Here is a 26848-nt window from a genome sequence, read left to right on the forward strand (position 1 = left end):
CACTGGAAACATGTTCTTTTAATGCCAAATGTGACTTTTGATAAGGCAACTAAAAGAATTAATCATAATGAAATGCACTATACTTACATAAACAGTAAGGTATTTCAAATGAAAATAAATTGATGTCAAATGTTAGCAATGTTGAAACAGTTAGTCTATTAACTGATTTGTAGATTGCCAGAAAATGAATTATCGACAATAACTTTGATAATTGATTGATTAATTAGTGCTCTCTGGTTACATATTCACAAATATGAGGATTTATTCTGTTTTTGTCCATTTTATTTGATTGTATATTTAATATTTTGGGGTTTTTAGAACTGTTGGACGCACAAAATCAAGCAATTGAAAGGCAACACTTTGGGTTTGTGGAAAATTGTAACGGGCTTTTTCACTATAGACTTAACAATAAATAATAACTAACTGTAAGCTTTTCCACATATTACAAACATGATCATTTGAAAAAATAAATAAATGCTAGAATGGAGAATTTCGTCCTCCAGAGCTTTTCCTATAAAGATGACTTCACCACCACAGCAGCAGAATAGAACCAGAATATAGATCATACTAGATCTGCACTTCTTTCTGATGCCTACACTGATTTTATGTGTGACATAACAGAAATAGAAGCCATACTTCTCATTTAATAGTCATAATAAATGTACTGCTGTGATACTTTAACTAACCCAACAAGTGATGTGACACAAGTGTTTCCTGTTGATATTGAATCAAACAGGTACTTTTCTGTTCCACTTGAAAACAATCCTGCTGCTTTTAGAAACGATACCAACAGATTACATTTCCTGCGTAAATATTTCAATTAAATGTATTCTAACAAGAGAACGACGCATGTTGAGCTCTTATGGTGAAGATATAATGTCTAATGTGACATCAAATGAGCGAGCTAACAAGTCCACACCAATGCAAACCAACCCAGATACATCCAGCCAATTTCGGCGAGTACGGATCTAATTCTGGATTTCACCCTAATCAAAAAAGATGTAATTAATTAATCAGATAATTCACTGCCACGCATGGCAGGACGCACATCTGTGCAGCGGTAATGGGGAGGCAGAGAGAGAGAGAGAGAGAGAGAGAGAGAGAGAGAGAGAGAGAGAGAGAGAGAGAGAGAGAGAGAGAGAGAGAGAGAGAGAGAGAGAGAGAGAGAGAGAGAGAGAGAGAGAGAGAGACAAGCCGAGCAGTGCAGCACTAGTACTTCCCCCGAAGCCCGCTCGTCATCAGTGCTGGAATCCAGTGCAGACATAAAGAAATAAATAAAAAAAGAAGGTCCAGCACCTCGCAGACGCTCCGATGACCTCTCCTGTACTGTACGCGTGCTCTCAGCATGCGAGTGCAGCGCAGTGTGACCGACGGACGGACACCTTTGAGGCTGTTTGAGGTAACAGAGATGACATGAGGGAGGCAGCGCCAGTTACAAGGCAAACATAAACTGTGCCACTTCATCTGAAAACAATGGGGGACAGGACACTGAGTGTGCTCTCATCCACGTCTCCATTGTCTGCCCTCCTCTTTTACTCCTCCTCCGAGCATGGAGCATAAGAAGGGGTGAAAGAGGGAGGGGGGGTAGAAGGGGGGGGGGCGGCGGTGGGGGTCTGCCTGTGTTCTTTCTCCTCTGTCTGTGTGCGAATGCACAGACGGTTCAGTAGTAATTTGATGTGTGTCCCCGGGGACATTTGATGGATTAAAGCTAAGCAGCTCCATTTCGCAGCACCACCTGATCTTCCACTGCCTGTGCCCCATATAAAGGCTGGCGTGATTGCTGATCTCAGCTAGTCTGACAGTCTCTCTCTCTCCCTCCTCTCTCTGTCTGTCTCCATCTCTTCTCTTCCTCACTGGTCCCTTAAGCCTGCCGCATCACAGGAGCTATCCAGTGCTGAACAGGATCGCTTTTATTTTTTTATTTTTTTATTTTTCTGGGGGGAAGCTGGGGGAGCCAGAGAGTATCACACAGCATTTTGCCGTCAGCCTTGTTCTCCACTTGGTTTCCATTTTCTTTCTTATCTTATGTTTTTTGGCCGTTTGTCTCCGCATTAACCGCAAGGATTACCGTCAAGCCAGATCTGCTCGCGTGCTTCCGTTCAGAGGGTCTTTCATTTTTTTTTTTTTTTCTCTCATGCGTTTTTTTCAGCTCTGTGTTTTTATCCATTGAAACATGCCACGCTCATTTTTGGTGAAGAAGATCAAGCTTGATGATTTCTCTTCCAATGTGGCCACTTCCCATCACCACCATCACCACCTGGACGACTCGTTCACTTTTGCACGCTCCATCACAGACTCGGTGACCAGCCTTGGGGTTCGTCTCAGTGAGAATGGTGAGTTAACATGCCTCCAGTTAAAGATGTGCTAGCGCTGCTGCCTGTAGACAGCCCCGGTGCTGATTTCAGCATGCCTGACATTTCCCCACTGAGCACAGATGGCATCCTCTTGTGTTTTTGGTGTCGTTGTGAGATTTTTCTCTTGCTTTAGCCGATAACATGCTCGTAAGTGTGTAAATTAATGTGAGATGTTACATGCAGCCAGCTGATTTTTTTTTGCATCAATATCCTAAATAATCCTCTCTCCAGTGGCACCCCACCCCCATCCCCCCCCCCCCCCCCCCGCTCCCAGACTTTTGTTTTTTGACTCCAGTGAAGGACAGACACAATTCAGGTCACAGCCACGGATTAGCTTATGTAAATAGGGAACAAAACGTGTGTATAATCGGGAGAAGCTCCTGTTACGTATTTGTGTGACTGCACCAGCCCTGTGGTGGCTGAACACACTCAGGCTGACTATATGTGGTCATCATGTGGACGAGAAAATTCATGAATATGAGAGATGAGTATCGGATGATACATTTGTCCTTAGCTGTTATTGTCCTTGAGTTCCCATCACGGTCCGATCCTCCCTTGCCCCCCTCTTCTCCATCCAAATGGAGCATGCACAGTTTCCCCACCCCCATCGCTCCACTACATCTTTCTCTTCCTTCCGGGCATTTGGAAACTAGCAGGGGTTAGAGTTTCAGCCATGCAGGCCTATCGCCGCCACAAGAGACATCAACACACTGTACAGTACAGCCAGGAGGGAGGCGGGGAGCTGGGCTGGAGGGGTCGCGAAGGGAAGGAGAAAAAAAAAAAAGGGGAGACAAAAGTGCTTGGGGCAGCAATGAGGCTGATCACGTGACTAGAGGTTGTACAGTAAACATGAAGAAAGTCACATAGCTGCACTGTGGTCGACACACGGACCGGCCGCACAGTCGGCTCCAGTCGGAGCTGCGAGGCGACCTTCACTTTAAGCCCGCCGCTTCCATTTTGTGGCCACGTTTAAAGGGCCATATGTGTGTCTTTGTTGTGATTTGTTCGGATGTGTTCACAGAGAGCGAGGCTTCACAGTCCACAGCTAAATGCTGTGATGATGCCCACCTGTTATTCAACCGTGTCAATAACAAGGTTCAGTGAATTTTGGGTGGATCGGGATTAGGGGAATTAAATATGTCTGGGCTGGTTTGAGAAGTATAATGTTTTGCTGGATTGGACATAACTGGGTAAAAAACTACAGAATTAAGAAATATATATATATATATATATATTTTTTTTTTCTATTTCTATTTAGTAACTTGTAGTAAATGTAGCAGATTTCCTGCTGCACAATTTTAAATTATTATTAAATAATACATGTGTAATTATTGTCACTCTCTATTATTCCTGGATCTATTGTTCAACACCATGAAAGATAAGGGTGACATTAAAAAGAACGATAAGGCACTACGCTGGTGTTGACAAAAGGCATTTAATTTGAACAAAAGAATCTGTTCGTGCTGAGTCCCCCAAAAAAAAAAAAAAAAAAAAATGAAGGAGAAGGAAAATAAAAGAATTCACAGCGTGGCTGAAATACCTAACATCAGCACTTCTGCCGTGCCAGGAGATTTACTTTCCCCCCATTGTGGAGACATTTGACTTGAGTGTCTGTCGAACAACAAAGAGGGGTGGCTGAGAGGGTCCATTAATTACATGCTTACTTTGCATGAGAGAAACGAGCCTATGAGCTGGAAAGGCTGATACAGCGCCGGTCCTAAACGATGAGCTACGTGTCTGACCTTGGGTTATTGAAATATAGTAAACAGCTCTGCTTGCATGGATACAGGATGTTTTCTGGGGAAATAAAAAACAGGGCCATGTTGTGGTACACAGTGCAGAGGCCCTTCAGCTAGATCACAGTCTATAGTGGGACTGTAAAACAGGTGGATTTAGCTCGGGGTAACGGTCGAAGCTGCAGCATTTGTACATTTAATTGTAAATTGTACGAATTTAGTACAAAAAAAAAAGATGAATGGACAAATCTTTTGAAAGGAAGTGCTGCGCTCTCACACCATCTGCGTAGTTTAAAACAAGTGGACCCATGCAGTGCAGCATAATGATGAACGCACAGACCTGGTGTTTCCCTTTCACCGGGGTGTCACGGTCGTGTCTTTGACGGAGTGGGTGTGTGAACAGAAACCCTCAGGAATGGAGACGCTGTAGTGAGAGAGCACTTCAACGGATTTCCTAATGGCCTGTTTTCTTGAAGGCCCTTCAGTGTGCAGACAGGTGACCCCTCTTCACAAACAACGTGTCTCACATCATCGGGCCTCGAGCACACTGTGCTCAATAAAACTATTGTGTGTCGCAGATACTTGATCTGTTCCTCGCACTATTTCTATCTTCTCTAACAGCTGCACTGTTTTACATATGATAGCCTATTGATCAGTTCAAAACTTTGAATTTCATTAACAAAGCAGTCAATACCTAATTTCCACCGCTTGCTGCACACAGTGCTTAGGAATGGCTTTTTTTTTTTCTGCAGTTATGCACTATTTCTCTCAGGAAAGGAATTTCACCACCTTTTATATTTTCACTGGTAGAATATAGACCCTGGAAGGTAAACACCTTCAGTATAAATTCAGCTCCTAAGAGTCAGAGCATAAGAATGTATTGAATTCTGTTTGGATGCAATTAGCTGCCAGCGAGCCTTTTAGCTCCTCTGGCACTGGGCTGCTTCGGAGGGAGAGGAAAGACGTGAATGATGCCAACAAAAATATATCTCTCTGAAATCATGCTCTGTACAAGTTAAATCACTCGCGGTGCTGTGTGCTTTGCTGCATCATGCTTCAACGTGCTTCGAGAAGTAGCATGAAATCCTACGGGATGTAATTAGTTCATCTGGTCCAAAACCAAAAAATGCATTTGTTTGCAGCAAAAAGAGTAATTAAGACATAAAGAACAATCAAGTCAGACACGCAACCTGTTCTTTTTTAGGTGTGTTTTCACACTAAATAATACAAAGAAAACCTGGAAAAATAAGGTATATGTTAAGGTTTAGAGTTAAAACATGAGCATTCATGAAGCAAACATGGAGACAGGCCACAGCCAAAGAGGACTGACATACCATAAATGCAGAAAAGGAGGTCTAATGAACGAGACTACTTTATGTGAGAGGGGCTGTAAGATGCATCTTCCTACACTGGAGACTTCTTTGATGAGCTATTATCCTCGCTGTAAAATTGCAACCTTCGTCAACGCAGCTGAGTGCGTCACGTTTTCCTGCATCGCTGCACTATCGTGTGCAACCTGTGAGTTCTGGGGGAAAAAAAATGCAATTAACTCTGTGCTGCCACTCACTCTTTCACCATTTTACGGAGGGGCAATCATCCAACATGATAATCATGTAATCACCAGCATGTCACTGTGTCCTTATCCATCACAACCCCTGGCCAACTGTGTGTTTGCGTGTGTCTCTCACTCAGGCTACATCCAGGATTACATCACGCCATCTGTATACCAGGGGGAGAAGAAGATGGAGCACAAGCTGGCTTCGCCGGTGTCGGATCCCCTCTACACCCCGGTGAGCAGCGGAGAGGAGTACTGTGACCCCGACCTGAAGCAACCCGACAGCCCCCAGTCTGGCATGACGGCCAGCGGCTTCTACAGTGGTGAATCGGAGGCCCTGGCCGAGGGTTACACCATGGATGCCTTCTTCATCTCCGACGGGCGCTCGAGGCGGAAGGGGGACAGCGAGAGTCGCGAGGGGGGCTCGAGGAGCAGCAGCGCCAACGGCGGGACTCAGGAGAGGGCGGCCGGCGGGGCCCGCCACTCCTGCAACGAGTGCGGCAAGACGTACGCCACCTCCTCCAACCTCAGCAGACACAAGCAGACGCACCGCAGCCTGGACAGCAAGATGGCCCGCAAGTGTCCCACCTGTAACAAAGTGTACGTGTCCATGCCGGCGCTGGCCATGCACATCCTCACCCACGACCTCAAGCACAAGTGCAACGTGTGCAGCAAGGCCTTCAGCCGGCCGTGGCTCCTCCAAGGTCACATGCGCTCGCACACGGGGGAGAAGCCCTTTGCCTGCGCACACTGTGGCAAAGCCTTTGCTGACCGTTCAAACCTCCGCGCCCACATGCAAACACACTCTGCCTTCAAGCACTACAGATGCAAGCGCTGCAATAAGACCTTCGCTCTCAAGTCCTACCTGAACAAGCACTATGAGTCGGCTTGCTTCAAGGGCTCTGCGGACGAAGACGACTCTGGATCAGAAAACTAGCCGCGAGGAAGAAGCTAAAAATTTTGAACCCCTTGTTGTAGGTTCACAACCAATAACCCTGTTCACTCTGCCCTCCATGCCTTTTTTCTTCCCTTTTTTTAGAAAGCAATATTTTCACTGAGATTACGTGAAGAAACTGATTATGGCAAAGACAATTTCAAAAAGATGCTGGATTTTGTTCCCTGCACAGTAGCTAATCGTCCACAGAAACATACAATCAAACAACCTTCCCCCAAATAGAGACAGTAGATGATAGTTGGACACAGTGACGCAACATGTGCTCGCACGGACGTGGGTTCATGTAAACACACTTACACACAGACATGTATGCAAATAGACACACGCACGCACGCACGCGCACACACACACACACAAACACTAATGTACACACGTGTGCACACACATACACACAATTATATATGAGGCCTGGCATGTGAATTTTTATCAATGACTATAATGATATTGATATCAATAGTAATAATATTTAGATTCCTGATATTTTATAGCAAATAGTAATGAGAAAATGAAAAAAAAAAAAACATAAAAAAGGACTAACAGTGTTCTTTTGTTTTTTAGAGACAAAATGACCTCTTGTATTTTTATGCTGCTTTTTATTTGCTAAGAATTGAATTCTTTTGCAACTGCCAACATGAACTTTTTATGAAAATGTGAACTATGACAGTATTTGCAAAAAAAAGGGAGATCATTTTAAAAGGTAAAAAGACAAACCCCCTTTTTCCACACCAATGTTTCAATTCAACGGATGTTATTTTTCTATTTGATTTTTCTAAATTTATTTTTTTGTGCTTATTATCCCTTGTCGATCGAAAGCATCTTTGTAACTGTGGGTATTTAAAAAGAATTAAGAGGCTAATTTAAATAAGCTATACATGATCATAGGCCATAGGTCATTCAATTCAATTCTGCAAGAGCAGTGATTTTAAAACATGTAACGGGCCTGTTGAACAGGTTATCACACATCAAATTCATAGTCTCGCCCTGATGTACAGACTTGGACAGAAACACTGGGAGCCAGACCAAATGATCTGTTGTTATAAGTGCCATGTGCGGTCGACTTGTCTATAGCAATGAAAACTCTCGTTGTTCTTCCTCCACCATGGTGGCTTGCATAAACTCTGCTGCCTTTACGGTGCGTCGTCCAGTCTTAAAGAGCAATCTCCCCCCCCCCCCCCCCCCCCCATTGTTTGAGGTGCTCCCCCTCCGCCAGTGTTACCTCAGAGTGAAGGTATGGACTCACACCCTCAGTTACAAAGTGACAGTCAAATGATTCTGTTTGTCTGTTTTATATGTCGCTCAAAGCTCCGCCCACGGTTTAGATGCATACCATCTATTTATCATGTAAATACTTTATTTAACTACCTATTTATCTATTTATTTATTTATTTATTCACCCTATTTTTGTGTATTTATTGAAGACTTGCTTATTTGTTCATTATCATGTATTTATTTATTGTTTATAATTTAAAAAATGAACATCCATTGACCTTGTAAGATGCTGCTGATCTTCAAAGAAAATGTTTATATGCATGAAAACTGTAGAGAGTCCACGGGACTTAGTTTTTTAAAGAGGAACAATGTACAGTACCAGTGTTAGGAGACTTCAAACGAATGAATGCAGAATTAACTTTTGTTTTCGTGGCAATAACTTTACTGACACAGCAACTGACATGTATAACAATCACAGCTGTCCTGTTTTCAGTCGATTTAGGGCAATAAAAAGAAACGATGAAAACAAATCACTAAAATACTCTGCATCTTGCTGTTTTCCAAAAGTCCACTGCATCCTTTTGACTCAAGATTTTTGGCCCTTTTCGTCTTTAAATCTCAGGCAATAAATAAATACCAGAAATGGCCGGCGGCGATGTGCATGTATAGACATGGCCATGAAAAAATACCACCCGTTATATAATAAGGTAGGTGTAATCTAGTTACAACAAGGTTTCAACGGCGCAAAAGCAATAATAATAGTGATGCAGTAACTATGAGCAATCCTTCATACAGCGAGTCCAAACTTCCTACAGGTGTTAATTCGACTAGAAAAGGCTAATATTCTAGAACATAATCATTATTTCAACCGTCTCTTGTATCAAAAAGCAACAAAAACAAATCTCTTCTGGCAGCTGAAAGGCGGGCGTGATCTGACTGAAATGCTAGAAGGTTACACAACAGGATTCATACTATTCTAATTTAGGTCACTAGATATAATAAAGCATTAAATTAAAAGTCACAACTGCTCCCAGATTATTCCGTGCAGTTAAAAACAGCTAAGGGGAATATCTGAGGTGTCAAAAGAGAGAACGGATGGAGGCGTATGCTGTCTTGGTAGAGAAAGTTTTTTTTAAGATTGTTGTAATAAAAACGACGCGCTGTAATGCACTTCCAACTCCCCCATCATTTGTCCCTGCCTCCCCCCCCCCCTCCCCCCCCCCCCCCCCCCCCCCGACCGGCTGTCCCCATCCCGTCCCGACTGCGTCTAAACAGACGCACCGGGGATGAGATGTGCTGGAGTGGGATTGGCGGAGGGTGGTGGAGTGTGGGAGGATAACAGGTGTTTGCAGACAGACTGCAGATAGGGAGCGTAATTGAGTCGGTGAGTGACCTCCAAGGGGAAGGTCAAGCACCAGCAGGCAAATGCGCCGTCAGCGATTTGCATATTCCAAATGGATGACACGATCGCAGTAATGCTGAGCTCGCCTGAAAAAACTAAACAAAACACCAAAAAACGGAGGAGAAAAGAGGAGTTTCTGCTCCGTTTGTCCCGTCGATGGTCGTCTGAGCGCTGCAGTTGAATCCCTGCATGAGAGCGAACCACCTGTCTGTCTCCTGGTGCACTTGCACGACTAACAGTTGCTGTATTATTGAACTAATGCAGCATCACTTCCTATAGATCCTAGATGTTTTATTTTTTACTTTGTGACAGAGATATAATGCACCTCTCAAAAACCTGGGGACGGTGTTTTTAATGAGGCAGATAAAAGCATCGAGATCATTAAAAACGTACCGAAGGCTTCTAAAGCTGGCAGCATCACAGATCGTCCTCAGAGGAAACGTGAATTACACAAAAGGATTTATTCTAAACTTCTGAATTTAGATGTAGGGAAACATTGTTCCTCTTTGATGCTTTTTTGTAAATATATTTGTAAATATATCACAGCAATAATATGACAATGCATGTAGACATTTAATTGCTCTTTTTCTATTCATGTTGTCTTTTTTTTTTATTTTATTTTTATTATTAAAAAGAAAAGACAAATACAGGTACCAATTGCAGTCTGGGTGGCCATGTGAATCAGGGAGTGTCTTGATTAAAAAGCTATCTGTTGTAAGTCACAGACAAAAAAACTTCAAACTGTGTATTCTGAAAGATTTGATCATGTTCTGTATGATTTCTCTGTTATGTTTTCTTTTATTTATGTGCCCGGCTTGGCTGCGCAATGAAAAAGTGCCAAAAAGTATGATTTCCATGACAAAAGCCTTCAACATATGGTTGGCTGCTTGAAACCTTCCATATGGTCCTCAAAGAAAAAAACTGATTAAGATTTTCCACTTTCTCTCTCTCTCTCTCTTTCTTTCTCTGTCTCTCTCTCCAGCTTTCTCTCCTTCTCTCTCTCTCCTTCTCTCTCTCTCTCTCTCTCTCTCTCTCTCTCTCTCTGTCCCAGCTGAGTATGAAGAAACTTAAGCCATGATTGCTGAGGGGTGTTTTGATTTATCTTGTTCTGCTACAATTATTAATAATGACAACAATAGCAACAATAACGTTAATAAAAACAATAGCACAAGGAACCTACAAGTCCACTCTTGTTTCTTTTCAAATTGTCAATTGTGATTTAATTAAATGCCCCCCCCCCCCCCCCCCCCACACACTCACACTCTATACACATTTGTAAATCCTGTTCTCATAATATATATGTGTTTAATATGAAACACACTGAGAAGAATGGTGAATCTGGACTCTGTCTGGAACAGCCCTTTGCCAACATTAACACAGCGAGTAAATATAGTTATGGCTGTAATGTGCCATCAGCTGGAGCCTCCTCTGTCAATGTTTGATGAATTTTACGAGCTTCGCTGTCAATTTACTAACTTTTAATTTCGCCGCTACGAGGCACAACAATGCCAATATCCTTTAGTTTTTTCGGCTGAGAGCAGCGACGGTCAGAGGACCCGACAGCACCAACACGGCTCTGAGTGAGAGTTCCTGAGACGTCGGCGTTATCAAAAGCAGAGGCATCTGTTCCACCACTATTAAGCCCTTCCTGGTCATTAAATTTTAATGGAACATTGATTTTATGCTGAGACTACTCTTTCTGAGTGACTCAAAAGCCGGAGAAGAATATGGAACAAAATAAAAATGAATCATGACAGCGGACAGGGATTATTATTCTGGGGCTTTTCTTGATTGGTTTCCAGGGAATATACAACATTTGAATTCAATCGCTCGTGTCCTTCAGTGTCCTCCAGCAGCAGCAGCAGCATAATGAGACAGCAGGCGGAGCAGAGCAGGGACTCAGAAACAAGACACTCTGCTGCACTCTCATCTCTTCAGTGTGGGAAAGCACCGATTGTTGCCGTTATGTACTTCTATGCTTAGTTATGTCACTGAAGATAAATAAATAAAATAAATGAACTGTCATATCTGTATTCGCATGACAAGTTTACTCAAAACCAAGTGTTGACTGTTGTGTACGCGCAGAGCAAGCCGCTCACAGGATGTTGCAGAGCGCACATCAACATTCATGCGTGGTGCTCACTCAAACTTTACCCTGGCAGATGTTGTCCCTTATCAGATTTTATGATGAAAGTAAATAACTGATGTCATTACATGGCAATGGACTGTAAAATGGGGACCCATGCAATCCAATTACATCACCCGTGGGTGAGCTGTGTGTGTGTGTGTGTGTGTGTGTGTGTGACAACAGCAGCTCTGAGTGATCAGCACTGCGAGGAAGGAAAGGAGACGTGGCCTTTCCTTATCCCTGCAATGCTCTGCAGCACGACGACCAGCTCCCATCGCCACACACACACACACACACACACACACACACACACACACACACACACACACACACACACACACACACACACACACACACACACACAGACTCTCGGAGCGCATCAAGTGAATTATTGAAAACAACCTGCAAAATTGAGCGCGCAACACTCCTCGCTTCAAAGATATTGACCTGAGAACACCATCATCTTCTGAGAGAAGAGATAACTGCCTTCTGATGTGCTGAGGGGTTACCACAAGGTTACTGAACGGATCCACGTACAGCAGCAGACATGCAGCAGCTGAACAACACTAACTGTTGAAACAAACAGTGGGAAAATCACGCTATTTATAGAAGGAAAGTATTCTTTCAAAGTCTGGACTGCTACACGGCACAGAGAAATGATCGCTGCTGCTGATGACAGGCAAAAAAAATAAGAAATATGGAGAAAAAACTATATTTGTGTTTCAAGAAATAGATTTAAGTTGCAACTGGTGTCTTTTAGTTGCTCCCACATGACACAGCAAGCAACATGTCATTTTAGAGCTAAACCGATGAGTCAATTCTTATGAATAATTTATGAAAAAACAATGAATCATTATGATGATTAACGATTTTAATCGTTTGTTACAGCTTCTAAAATGTGAATATTTGCCTTTTTTTCTTTCCTTTAGTGAACTGAACATCTTTGGACAGAAGGATCGTAAAGAGCATTTGTTAACTATTTACTTACAGATCAATCAATCAATTGAAAAATGAAAATTGCAACGCCGTAGTATTTATACACATTCTGATCTGCTAAGCCTGCACATCTCCATGATGACAGTCGAGCTGAAACAATTAGTTAGATGAATTGATTAGCCAATCAACAGATAATTAATGTGCAACACTTCTGTTCATCGATTAATCATTTCAGTCGTGTGCTGAAGCAATAACACCAAATATGTCCTGGTTCTAAGCCTCTCAAACGTGAATAGATGCTGCTTTTACGTCATTTAACGTGAACATAATTTGGGTTTTGGACTGTTGGTCCGACAAAACTAGACATCTGCAGATGTCACCTCGAGCTTTCAAAACTTGTGATGGCACTTTGCAACTTTTTTTACATTTTATAGAGTAGAAAATTCAACGGTTCATTTCAAAAAGAATTGCAGTCCTAGTATGAATATATCATAAATGGTTTTCACTGTCCACTTCAAATATATGTACTGAATTCAGTATTAAAGCTTGTGTCTCTCAGTTGCTGACAGCGAACAACACGTCATCTTTGTAATTAGAAGAACTATTATTATTTAATTCGACACTTCTCGAACCGGTGACTGTGACCCTTCTCATACATCTGGCGCCATCTGTTGGCGGATCACCAACTGTCAGCATTAACAACCCAACAACAACAACAACAAGCTTTCTATTTGTTGGTGATGGCACCATTGGTTCAACTGAAGGATATATTCTACAACAGGCCATTTTAATGTCTCCTCGTTATTACCAATCGGCACGCATACTGACCGAAGTCACTCAACAAGAGGATCGCAAAACCATTCGGTTCAACCAGACAGGGCCAACCAACTGTAACTGCTCCTTTAAGAGCTAACAGTTTGTCTTTTCACATTCTGCATCACAGGAGAGATGCTCATTAAAAGCGCCTCCATTCCTCACTGTTTCATCAAGTGAGACTGCCAAGCTCTTTAACTCAGTGTTCTTGATGTTTGTGCTGTTTGTGTAAAACCCATCTGTTTCCTCGTCTCTCTGTTGGCAGAGGGTCCACCTCATCCGTATGCTTCTCTTTTTGAAGTCATGTCAAAATCGCATTTTTATGCATCTAAGATATCCAACTTGTCATCAGCACTCAAGCAAAAGTCAAGGAGGGTACTCTTTAAATAGCTCCCTTTTTCTCTTCATATACAATACATGCAGGAACAAGGATGGCAAAAGAATCACAGATGTGATATTTATCATTGGTTTCAGACATAGATAAGATCTTTTTAACTTTGCTTTTGTGGCTTTCTATGCTAATATTCAAGCTGTAGAAACATTTCTTCTGCCTTTGTTTTTAGGGTAAAGTCAATGAACGGAAATACAGATGGAAAGACAGACTGCAGCTAAATAACCTCACTCCAAAGCACCAGTTCTCTCTCTGGGTGAGCAAAATTATATTAAAGCCAGGAAGATCATTAAAGAGAAATCCCGTTCTGGGCGGCTGTACTAGAAGGAGATAGTGCAGGAAATAATTTCATCGGTCTAGGCAGCGAGAGCCACCAGTGAATAATCAACATCAGTGAAACAAATCAACCACACGTTCAGCCGCAAACACAACGACATCCGCTGTTGCTAAACCGTGTCGTGATTTCGGAAACATTCATCTATCACAAAGCTATAGTTTGAAGACTGAAAACCTCCGTCACAATGATTACCACTTTAAAAGCATGTCAACGTGTTAAAAAAAGGGGGGGGGGCGTATAAATAAATATAGCTCACTTCCCTGTCGGAAAGCTGGCAGGTAATTTTCTCCAGCTGCTCTAAGTGTGACAATCCCACAGGGACTGAAATCTAATATTAACAGCAAATCATTATGTGGGAACTGTTCTTCCATGACCCGCCGTCGTACCTGTGTGACTAACTCAATCTAAGTAATTGAGATACGCTCGCAACCAGAGTACAGTCCTGCTGTGACAGCAGAGGGTCACGCAGAGTGTAGTGGGACTCCAAACACACCTCAGCACCGCCGATGATTAACACGTCTATATGCTTTGACTGACAGGCTCTCTTCTCTTGAAGTGATGCTGGTCTCTTTTGGTGCCTGATGAAGTGTTTTTTTTTTTTGATTGACAGCAAAGGAGCGAGCCGAAATTGACATTGTATAAAGTGGTGAATGCCCGGGGGGGGGTATCGCCATACATATTTACTATACTGCAGTTGTTCAAACAGAAACACAAAGTCATGCAGCCAGCTGCACCATCCATGTCAGCATATTACGGTCTAATTGGAGTTTTTTTACGCTACACTGGTGTCAACTAAATTGCTCTTTAAGGAGAAAAGAAAGTAGAAAACTGTGAGGTGGCATTTGAAACTGAGCTGTTTATGGGGAAATTATAAACAGATTGATGCAGTTACTACAAAACTATGGCTTGACAATGAGGCGAAAGCGTTGATTACATTCACTGAAGCGCCTCAATGACACGGTGTATTTTGTTCAGTTTCATAATGTACTGATACCACTGGTAATGATTACATACTATATACAGACCTCCTTCATGTTGTCAATGATCCCCGTGTGACCAATTAATCAACATAAAATGCACTGCCATTGTAGTTGAAAGTATTTGTAATAATTCAATATGATGGCCTGCCTCTACTGTCCAAGAAATCATTTTTAATTGTCTCGTTAGAAGATGCCGGAGCTGTGGGTTGGAGAAAACAACAATAGTTCTGTTTCCGCTCCACTTCCACAGATCTTTGAAGCTTTCCACTTACCTGTGCAAAGCTGCGGGCCCAGACGTCCTTTTTTTTTTTTTTGTAACCACAGCAACCTGGCTGGCTCTTTGAAAATCCCTGCAAAAATAGAAAATCACCAAGTGGTGCACTTTGATGGAGGAAGCCTATATCGTGCAACAGTCGACGATACCAAACACTGACCTCATTAAAAACGATTGTCACCAAAGGGTTTCTGGGCTTGTAGCGACTCTTTTCAACTGCGTGACTAATTGCTGCGGTGAATTTTTAATGAGAAACAGTTTGGCTGTTATATGAATAAGTTATCTTACAAAAAAAGGGGTGAAGTTTGTCCGGCTACATGTACATGCCATGAAGCTGTACAACGGCTATACCGCCAGTACAGGACCGTTCACGTGCTAAGAAGCAGACCTTAATGTTCTGTTTGACAGTTTAATAAAAACACAGTTAACGTTGTTTTGTTGGCTTCATGACTTGTTCTCATTTACATGATTTTGATGACATGTTTCAGAAGTCTGCTGCATTACTTCTGTTTAAGGTCTTAGACTCTCCAGCTGTAAAATATGGGATTTTCACGTGATTTATATCTGTGATTGGTGTTGACTTCTGACTTTTTTCTTTGTGAGATTTCTACTTGACCTCAAACATAATGTCATCATGTAACATACTGTACGTTTCTTTGTCGGTGAAAGACTTTTTTACAATCATAAAGGGGAATAATACAGTATTCCTTCATGCAAATGTGCACACCCAGTTTGTGACAAAGGGAAAAGTTACCACATCATTACCTCTACACGTTGGATTTTGATATGGTCAGAAGAAAAGGAAAAAATGCATATTTAAAAGGAAGAAATCATTAATTTAGCAATTACTCTTATCGTTTTGGCACAAACAGCGGTGGGGCCTGTGGGATCCCAAACCATGAGGGAGTAGAGTTATGCTAATGTCAACAACAGGCAGCCTTAGCCTCAAGTCTTTTAACTTAATGTACTTGTGACTTAGCGTCACTGACTACAGGAGATAAATAACACACAGAGGTTCATTCTACAGTTAGAATTGACCTCTGTTCCTGTGGGAATATAAAAGAAATAGAGGAAAGGATATAATTGATATTTTAATACTAAATGAAAATGTGAAAACAACATGAAAGGGGGTCGTTCCTAGTGATGAAGCTTTAGATAATTAATATCTAAATTAGCAGCTCCCTGGAGCTTTATAGTGAGTTTCAGCATTAGTTTTTCAACCCACAACTGTCGTTTTCGTTCAGCTGTAGCAGGCAGCTGTTTTGTGAGAAAGAATCCCTAAAAACTCACTGTGCACTATGTTACCTGCTCAGAACCAAACAGCAGACAGACACAGTTTGCAGCTAACTTAAAGCTAGCTGGTGAACAGAGTGGAGCTTTCGAGAGTGTAGAGACCAAAAACAGAGCTAAAAAGAGAGAAATATTGGACTTACATTCACCTGGTAAACAGAAACATGACTCCGAATTAATTATAATGCTGCTCCGTGACTGCTGGGTGTGTAAATAACACAGACCATGTTGTGAACTTCAAAGGAGGTTGAGTTCACAGCTTCTTTCTGCTGCCCCCACGTGGCCGTTACTGAGCTAAAGCTAGAGCTAACGGGCGTTGCAACTTACATTTGTGATTGACAGCGCGGAGGACCAATGAAAAACCTTCCGTTCAAGCTACTACGCACGCGCTACGTTATCGAACCTGGCATCCAGGAAGTGAGGGAAACGCTCACGCGCTCTACTGTCAGGAGGTAAATGTATCGCTTGTGGCAAGTCACTAGAACAGCGCGTGTGAATGTGTCGGTTTCATCCCGTGTAAACATGTCGGTAACGTCCACTCAGTGTGACGCGAAGAACAACAACAGGTCGATCCACTCGGACAGCGTGGAGGAGGTTCATAACGTCCCGATGCACGTCATCATCAGACCGATCCCTCCGGTGCTGGATGAGCTGAAAGTTCAGAGTATAATGAACACAATAAAGGTAATAATGTTTTATTTTGCACCGGTGACTTTTAAGGCAGTGCAGTGAAATGTTTTGGCCTACAACACTACTGGGACTTAGCTCCCCAAAGTAAACTTCAGGTTTATGTTCATATTTGTGCTTTTTTAATTATCTCCTTAATTTAAATTATATCACCACTGTAGTACTTATGGGAATGTAGAGGTTTAATATCGACGTAAAAAGGAGTTTGCTTATTAATTAATTCAAATTAGTTGATGACTGAATTATGATGTGCAGTAATTTTCCAGACAGCAGCAGACCAAGATGTGAGGAGATGACATTTACACAAAATATGTTTAAATATTAAATGAAATAGGCTGTGTATTTTATATTGTTTTAGTAGGTTGAAGTTAGCTCTTTCTAAAATCTTGGCTATGGCCCTGGATTTTATTCAACTACCCAATACTATTTAAAGTACTTCAAATTTGCTCCACCTCTACTAGCAAGAATACTTTGATAGTAATCCAGTAATCAACTCGGACCATTCTGCATAATTAATACTTTTACTTTTGATGCTAAAAGTACAATTCGCTCATACTAATTCTGTATTTGTACTTGAGTAAAACGTGTGTATTGTGGTGTATCTCTAAAGTCGGAGTACTACCTCCACTGCTGCTACAATATTCCTACAGGAACATGTTTTGCAGTAACGTTTAGCTACGCACTCACACTGTAGTTTCCATCTTCATCATCTCAGTACATATGACTGTTGTATCGATACTTCTTTGGAATACTTGCATACTTTCTGCTCCACACTGCCTGTATGAGTTAATCATCAGTTTATCTTTCCTTCAATAGACAGCGGACATCAGTGTTGTTCCTCCCATCGATGTGCTCTGGATCAGAGGCCGAGAGGGGGGAAACTACTACTACTCTTTTGGAGGCTGTCACAGGTTCGCTGCGTATCAGAGGCTGAACATGTCGACCATCCCAGCCAAGCTCATCAAATCGAACATCTCAGACCTCAGCACTTACTTGGGGGCTTCGACGCCTGACCTGCGGTGACACTGAAACGGTGACTTTGCTCGGGTGGTTCACACTCACACACACACACACACACCAACACAGTTTTGACTCCTCTTTCACTTGGGGACTGCAGAACAAAGGATTTACCAGCAGGGGGAAATGTAACTCTTTAGTTAAACACATGACATTTGTCATTTCAAACCTCTGAAATGTAATTTAAATTAAATTTGTGCTTTTGTAAATTATACATTTTTACCAAGTGGATTACTTGTCATTTAATAGCTTTATCCTTGTACTGTCACATAAAAAGCAATTCAAATGGTGAATTCCCTGCAGTCACTTTATTGCACATTGCAGCGCCATCTTGACATTTAATTGTACAGCGAATACAGAATTTACATTAATAAGAGGACTTAGCTAAGTGACACTACACAGCAAGAACGGTTGCAAGTTTTTTTTCTCACTTTTTGACTTATCATAGTAGGAATAGCACAACGGTTACTTGTAACAATACAAAATGTTTTTTATTGTTATAAGTGTCCCAGTAAGCCATGGCAGCCTGACAGTGAGCCAGCATGCAATGCACAGCACTAGGACCTGAAAACCGAAGCAGATTAAGTGTGTTCAGCTGTCATTCATTTTATTATCTACACCTGTGCTTTTCCTGCTGTGACATCTCAAAATGTGTTCTGTGATAAAAGGCGTAATTAATCCACCAGTGGCTTTCCTTCAAGTGCACCTTTTGAGCGTCTTCTATTGAGTTCTAGGAAAAGATTTAAATGTTGTTATACATTTAAGTTATTTTAGTCTGAAATTATATCAAAAGGCCCGTTTTTGTTTTTGCGACAGTAGTGTTAATTTTAGAAATAATGAAGTACTAAATCTACTAACTAACTACGACCAAATGTTGCAACGAAGAAGCCAAACTTTATGAAATGTTACGCACAGTCAACTTTGATTGTGACGTTCAGACGGCTCAATAAGGTAACAGAGAGGAGCCTATAGAGCAGATGGTTTGCAGAAGGAGTCAGGTGTTACTTATGTCAAAATGCAAGATGTCGCTGAGTTTGCTCCTTCTTCCTGTCATCAGTCTTTCTCTCTCGCTCGTTGTCTCTGCTTCCTTCAACCTTCCAGTCTTGCTGCCGTCGTCCAGGTCCGTTCATATGAAAACCTTCCTGAACCAAAACCTTTTCTCACTTCTTTGAAATGCCGTCAGACAAAATCATGTCATATATTTTAGTAAAAAGTAACCTGATTCACAGCTTACTCTTCGTACTATAGTGATACTTTAAGAGTATAAATGCATTCCACTTACAGTGAATAGCATGCATAGCCATCGTGTGACTTCCTAAAACATGCAACAATGCTGATAATGGTTTGTTTTGCTGTAATGCGTAATCTTGACGCACATGTTTGTTGTTGTTACCGACCTTGAGACTCGCCCTGCTTATTGAATCAAGTCAGTTCCCGAGCCCTACTGTCTTGGAGGAAGGAACTGTAGGTTTGCATAATTATGAAAGTAAACCATACATCACAAGGCAGTGCGCAGAGACGAGGCCTTTCCGACATCAACGCCTTCACAATGCGAGCCCAGAGCCGCTTAATGGTCTCCCTTTGTGGCCACCGAGGAAATGGAAGGGAGACCTGAGGGCAGCTTTTACCGACCGGCCCTGCAGGACTCTAAATTTCTCCTCTGAATCGTCGCGTGTGAGAGGACTTCCTGTGGCTCGCTCACTGTCTGGAAGTAACCATATCCTCAAAGGCACTTTGACACGCAACACCGGTATGAAAAAATACATTGCACCTGTTACTTCGGGGAGCGGTTTTTCATGGGTGGTTCTGTACGCTTTATCTTTGAGGATTTAACCAGATCAAGGGGGTTTAGGGGGCTAAGAAGAGGAAGTGTTTGTGGCCATTTTCATAAATGGATTGTGGCCGTGGCCGTTTTTTTTTGTTTTACAGTTTGCTGTTTTACTCAATGATGACTGAACACATGATGACTGCTCTGTTTGGAGAAACCGCTTTGATGCTTTAAGCAGAGATTTGTTTCTGCTCAGTATAGTTTCTCTCCTTCAACGTCACTAAATAACTGAATTTATATTTTACATTTTTATTACCAAGAAGAAAGATTTGTTTTCTTGGCTGCAACATTTTGAAATGATACTGGCAGTACTTCAAATATGTTTTTACTTTGTTCTTGGTGTTTTTTTGGCCCTCTGGAGGCTCTGAGGCTGCAAGCAGCAACTTAGTTTGTGCATCCTGTGGACAAGGTGTTAATGTTGATTGATTATGTTTGGTGATGCAGAGAGGATCACTTCCTCCTCTACAAGAACTTACTAAACTACCTGCAGTGACATTGTTCTTTACACCCCGCCAAATTGTTTGACCTACAGAATGTTTCATGGTCTTGTACACGTCTGTTGTACAACCCAAATTGCTGAAAAATGAATTGCTCTGTTTGTTTTTACTATACGCAGTGTGAAATAAAGGGCACAAATCAGCCAGTTGTTTACAATCTCTTAAACATTTTACAAGCCTGCCTTTTCATTCCTTTTTTTTTATTATGGCAGATTCCTCTTGGGATTTATAATAGTTTTAAAAGAATATAATAGAAAGAGCTTTTCTCGTCTGTCTTCTAATCACTGCTGAGGTGATACAGTGGCAGAATAAAACCACCTTACAAGATCGTAATCATTTTCTTCTGGCTCTCTCTCCTGTAGAGTCCGTCTACATTTAAATTACAGCTAAAAAATGATCTCTGGTTAGCCAGCTCACCCATTTGTTCCACTTGGGGGGGCATTACAACCAAATCCTCTTGAAAGAGCTTAGGTGTTTGAGGCGATGGTGACTTCTCACAGCTTCCTATCCGGAATTCCCTCAGACTACCGGTGGCTGCAGGCGTGTAATTTGTGCCAGATTTGCAATGCCGTATCCACCCTCTGACCTCACCACTGTGTGCTCTGAGCAGTGGACGAAGCATTCAGATCCTTTACAGATGTAAAAGTACTAACAAAATACTCCCAATACAAGTCCTGCTTTGAAAAGTACAAGTGTATTCAGGAAAATGTACTTAATGCAGCAAAATGTCCCCCGTGACTGTTTGTACTATTATATATTATATAAGTGGAGTGGAGCTTATTTTCAATTATTTTGTATCGGATCACCACTAATCTGTTGATTATCTTCCTGATTGTTCCGTTTGTAAAAATTCAGAGAATAGTAAGAAATGCTGTCACAATTACCCAGACACCTTCACAATGAGTTTTGTCCAAACTTCAAAACTATTTTAAACAATTAAAAAAAAAATTAAACAAAAAGCAGCAAATCCTTGAGTCGTTAAGCCGGGACCATGAAATATTTCCCTTTTTTTTTTTCATGAAAAATGATTTACAAAAGTGTACATGAGGTATAATAGCAGCAGGTTGTATTTCCACACAGGCATCAAACTTGCCCTGCCAAGACTAAAAGCACTGGTTGACTCATTAGAAGGCATCGTCTGTGGCCAAACATATTATCATGGACCTCACATCAGCTTTGTCCTCTTAAGTCGGCACTCGGTCGACTTCGGCTGAGCCCAAAGTCTCTGCTGTGACATCGCACATCTGAGTCCACATGTAACCGCACAACGGCGAGGCAAACTGCTCGGTCAGGCAGGTGGGTGATTCACCGACATGTTAACATGTGTGTCTACTTGCAATGTTCATCAACGGGGCCTCACCAGCTGTCGCTAGGAGATTAAGCCTGATTATTAAACAGTGCCTGAATCATGATGTTACAGATCCCCTCTACAAAGGCTTTGCTGAACAAGGACGAGGGAAATATGTGATAGGCCGTTGTTTTATTTAATTTATGATATTCCTTGGCTTTACCTCGATAAAACGTTCACCTTCCCCCTATCTATTTGTCTGCAACACCTAAACCTTACCTAAACATTACATACACTGAGAAACGGGAGAGACAGACCTCCCAAATCCCATCAAAAGACCATAACCAACCATGAGTTTCAATGACTTTTCAATCATTCCCTAAAACAGCTGGGTACTGTAGTTTCTAGCAAACGTTAACATTATTTGCATGTCACACAGTGCAACATTGTGGCTCAGTGATATGTTGTTTTTTTTTGTACAACAATGGAGCTCAGAGGAATAAAGTATATCAGACTTTGGCTACACCGGCAGTACTTGCTAGTAGGATCAATTTGTGGTTGTTTTTCTTGTCTTTTAACGGGGTTTGTTTGACAGTAAGAAACATCAAGAATATCTCTTTACTCGTCCTCTTAAACGGATGTCAGGGACGACATTAACCAGCTCTCTTGACTAAGACATGTAAGCAAATGTGTCAGCAGCAGATGAAACCAGTGGCTCAGCCGTGCTGAATAAAAGTGGATGAGTGAGTGCTGCCCTGCAGAATTAAACAGGCTCACTCTGAAGTGCTGTGCACTTAAATGCAAATGTTTAATCTATTCTCAGGAAACTACCGCTACTACTGTACCTCACCTGTGTGAAACAGAACTTATCATTATGCCATCATTTGTCTTTTGGTTCAACGTTTGCATTCGCTAATTGAACACTAGTAGTGGAATATAATTACGTATATTTATTCAAGTACTGTAATTAAGTACAATATTGACATACTTGTACTTTACTTGAGTATTTCCATTTTATGTTACCTTATACTTCTACTTCATTACGTTTCAGAGGGATATTACATTTTATACATTTATTTGACACCAGTTACTTTTTTTAACTAAAAACAAATGATACGCTGATATGATACGACAGTATTATATACTACTAATCTATAATGTTCCAATTTTGTAGGGCTCATCCTCTGGGGAACATGAATGTCTGTACCAAATTTCATGAAAATCCATCTTCTAAACTGATGAACAGGCAGATGGACATTGACGTCTATAAAATGGCAAAACATGCAGTACAGAGATAGAAAAACCTTCCTCAGACAGAGCTGCTGTTGTCAGAGCTCTGTGTAGCACGACAACAGAGGACTCAGTGGGTGGCAAACCCAACATGCTGTCGCTTCATCAGCACGGGTACATTAATCTACTTCTTCCTGACGAGCAAAAGAGCGTTTCACAGCTCCATGAAATAGGAGAGTTCTTCTAAGAACGCTTCAACTTCTGTCTTTAGTTCCAAGTCAACACACTCACACAAACTGGTTCACACGCCCCACAAAGACACACCCTAAATGTACTCTAAATGTAATACACCACACAGCAGCAGCAGCAGCAGCAGCAGCGAGTGTCTGAGACTTGCAGCATAAATTTGTTTGCTGATAGTTGAGGGGATTTGACCTTGAATGTGTTATTACTGCATCATATCAGATATCACAACACATTTAAATCAGTTTGTGTATGAAGTCAAATCGAGAGACAACCTTGTTTTTGCCAATTTAAGTTTTCACACAGCCTTTGCCACTTCAGATTCTTGTGGTTGGTTTGTGTCCTTTGTAAGACCTCAGAACTCCTCCAGCAGACCGTTTTGGTGTCTGATGTCTTACTATTGATGCAGTTGAGGCACACTCTCGTGGTTGTTTGTGGCTGGAGGAGACTGTCCATTTGCCACTGTTTTGTTTTTTTAAACTCCGGGCAGCAAGCTTGCCATTCCAGGATCATCTGTTTACTTACTCACACTCAACTTTCTCCTGCTGTCTAAGATTTGCTCCTGAGTGTAGAGCTTTTAATATGGGGACTTAAGAGTAGGATTATTTACTCCATCTAATGTAGGCCTGCTTGTTGCTGTGCTATAGTGATACATGGTGAACAATTAAGCCAGGCTTCATGAAAAAGATATTCAAATTCAAGACCTACTTACATTTGACTTGACAATTTCCATTTGAACAGAATTTACATACAGTTCTCCAAACACCTGCGCAATTATAAGCAAGCTGTGTGAAGATATTGAGTTTGTTTTGCTCTTGTGGTTTACCAGCCACACTTACAAAGAAAGACGTGTCAGTGGGTGGCTGCACCATAAACATGTCAGGCTAACACAACATAATAAACTGGAAATTAACTGGAAAGCAAGCTTTAGTCCCTAAATGGCATTTAAAGACTCCATCGCATTTACATTCGAATTTTGCAAGTTTAACTGACTCAGTACATTTACTCATATACTGCACTTAAGTACAATTTTGTGGTATTTGCACTTAAGTCTTACTTTTTGTTCCAATACTTGTGTTTGAAAGCTATAGTTATAAGTTACTTTGCTGATAACAAATTGACATGGAAAACATTTGATCAGATGTGTTTATGTGGACTAAACTATTCAGCATTATATTACATAAAGTAGTTAGAAATTGGATCCACCTTCACCAGCAACACTAAGATTCTACTCGCATATCAGTGCATGATAATAATGATATAATATGCAGTACGCTCATACTTAATTAATGTGGGTATTCTGCATAATGGAACTTTTTATACATTTTACAGTTGTACGATTTTGAATGCAGAACTTTTACTTGGAATGGAGTATTTGTACTGTCGTATTGCACCTCTGAATACAGGTATAGCTCACTGATACACTGTGTCTTGCAATAGTTGTTGTTTTTTCTTGTTGAAATTATTTATAAACCATAATGACTTTGAAAGTGTAGTAAACAATGACAATAAAATTGCCCCCAAAGAATCCCACAGTGCTAATGTTTCTTTAATATTTCTGCTGGTCACCGTGTGTTTATGTCTGAATCACTTTTTTCTTTTACTGTATCACTGTACTATTCAACACTTATTCTGCATTTGTGATTCATAAGTATTTGGCATATTTACGATGAGTTATTATTTGTGAGTGTTTTCACTTGAGAGGTTACTGTAACACTGTGCTGCTGGCAGCTCCTCCCACCCAGCTATAAGAGCCCAGCTGACCAGGTACTTACCGTCCATCCCTGAAATAGACCAGTCCTAACTGACTTGTGGAAAGTCGGTCAGCTTTATTAAAAACGTGCTTTTTTTCGCAGGTGGTTACATGCAGCCTGAATACTGAGATGCCGGATTGGTCCCTGCGTTTGTTCTCGGTCTGATCTTGGAGCCTGACCGGGACTCGTAACTTTTTAAAAGATGACTTTCGCCATGCTGCGGCCTGTGGCGTCACACTTGAAATATTCAGACTTCACCATCACGTCCGAGGATGACGAAAACCGCAGCGAAAGCGACGGCAGCTCGGAGCAAAGTTACTGCGACTCCAGCGAAAAACGAAGACGGATTTCGCGCGAACTGGATGGCGAGCCCCCGGTGGTCGTGAAACAGAGGAGCGCAGCTAACGCCCGGGAGAGAGGCAGGACCCAGAGTGTCAACAGCGCGTTCACAGCTCTTCGGACTCTCATACCCACCGAGCCAGTGGATAGAAAGCTCTCCAAGATCGAAACGCTTCGACTTGCGTCCAGCTACATTTCCCATCTGGCCAACGAGCTTCTTCTCGGAGACGGCGGCGCTGATGGACAGCCGTGCCTCGGCGCGGTTCATGCGCAAGGAGAGAGCAGGGCGCTGCAGCCGCGGACCATCTGCACCTTCTGCTTGAGCACCCAGAGGAAAGGGGTAAATGCCTGTTTTACTCTCGCCGCTTCAAATCCAATTTATCTTGAATGCAAAAATAAATAATGAAGTGAACACAGACAGGTCTCTTTTGGTTTGATCGTGCTTTTTGAGAATATTTCGTCTCATGCAGCATCTGTTTCTCTTTCAATCGTGACCACGTTTGTGTAACTCCATTATGGTGTGCGTAAAACGCACTTTACGCACGGCACATGTTTGGCGCTCGCTGTAAATTCATCACACAGTCAGACACATATGTTCTCTTTTTCTTATTTTTGACTACTGTGAGAGTAAAACAAAATGTGATGTACAACTGATTTAGTAGCTTCCTCTTGCATTTTGAAATGTATGTGACATCAAACAGTGAAGCTGACAAATAGTTGTTGATTTGTAGAAAATATACTGTCATTAATTATGTCGTTATTTTTCTTAAATACGTTAATTTCTGGGGCATTTAATTAAATATTGTTGAATCTTTCTTTTTTTCAGATAAAGGATGCCAAAGACTGTTTAAAAATGCGAAGGATGGGTCCGCTGCGAATGAGGCGCTGACTGAAGACCAGTGAACGATTAGCAACCTGAAAATCCTCAAAGACTTTCTCAGGGAAGAGTCGAAGCTGGTGTTACATAGCACACACACACACACACACACACACACACACACACACACACACACACACACACACACACACACACACATACACACACACTTACATGCTGGATCAAATGATGGAACCCAAGAAGAGACTATTTATACTTGACTGAGAAATGTAATCATAAGCCTCTCAAAGATGCAGTGCATTGGTTGGGAACTTATGGACTTTTTGAACCCCCCCGAAAGTTTTAAATAAAATATATTTTATCAAAAATAAAAGCAGTTATTTTCCTGATTCCCAGGTTTGTCCTGTGACATCGAGCAAACACACTTAAGAAGTCATGAAAGTTAATCATTTCAAAGCGTACTGTATTTCAGATTGTGGTATTGACTGGAACACTGTTAGTATATTGATGAAATTGACAAAAGATTAAAAAAAAACAAAATGTTCACTTCTCTGAGCAACGATCCGAGCATGGTTCTCTTGTTATTTAACAAGAAGCTCAACTGCAGATTGGAAATTATATAAAGAACAAAATTGACAACTTAAATGTCAAAGATGAAACTTTTTTGTTTGACATCTAAATGCTGAATTAACAACTGTATTAATTGTTCTGCTCCATTTGCAAATATCTGTTATCTTAGGAATCAACTTAGTTGTATAAAATGTGTT

The 26848-nt window shown here is 41.5% G+C and overlaps 3 protein-coding genes across 3 annotated transcripts; all 3 read left to right on the forward strand.

Annotated features, from left to right (window-relative positions):
• Window positions 1-2173: 2173 nt before the first annotated feature.
• scrt2 (scratch family zinc finger 2) lies at window positions 2174-6582 on the forward strand (the record flags this gene model as incomplete). Its single annotated transcript, XM_079173481.1, has 2 exons — window positions 2174-2333; window positions 5783-6582. The coding sequence occupies 2 exons, from the start codon at window positions 2174-2176 to the stop codon at window positions 6580-6582; spliced, it is 960 nt and encodes a 319-aa protein (XP_079029607.1).
• A 10205-nt stretch (window positions 6583-16787) lies between these two features.
• On the forward strand, window positions 16788-18797 carry srxn1 (sulfiredoxin 1 homolog). Its single transcript, XM_079177469.1, has 2 exons — window positions 16788-17044; window positions 17864-18797. The coding sequence occupies exons 1-2, from the start codon at window positions 16817-16819 to the stop codon at window positions 18068-18070; spliced, it is 435 nt and encodes a 144-aa protein (XP_079033595.1). The 5' UTR covers window positions 16788-16816; the 3' UTR covers window positions 18071-18797.
• Window positions 18798-23209: 4412 nt separating this feature from the next.
• On the forward strand, window positions 23210-26454 carry tcf15 (transcription factor 15). Its single transcript, XM_079177460.1, has 2 exons — window positions 23210-25583; window positions 26070-26454. The coding sequence occupies exons 1-2, from the start codon at window positions 25107-25109 to the stop codon at window positions 26130-26132; spliced, it is 540 nt and encodes a 179-aa protein (XP_079033586.1). The 5' UTR covers window positions 23210-25106; the 3' UTR covers window positions 26133-26454.
• The last annotated feature ends 394 nt before the right edge of the window (window positions 26455-26848 follow it).

Source organism: Pholis gunnellus, assembly GCF_910591455.1.
Source record: "Pholis gunnellus genome assembly, chromosome: 2".
NCBI classification, from domain to species: domain Eukaryota; kingdom Metazoa; phylum Chordata; class Actinopteri; order Perciformes; family Pholidae; genus Pholis; species Pholis gunnellus.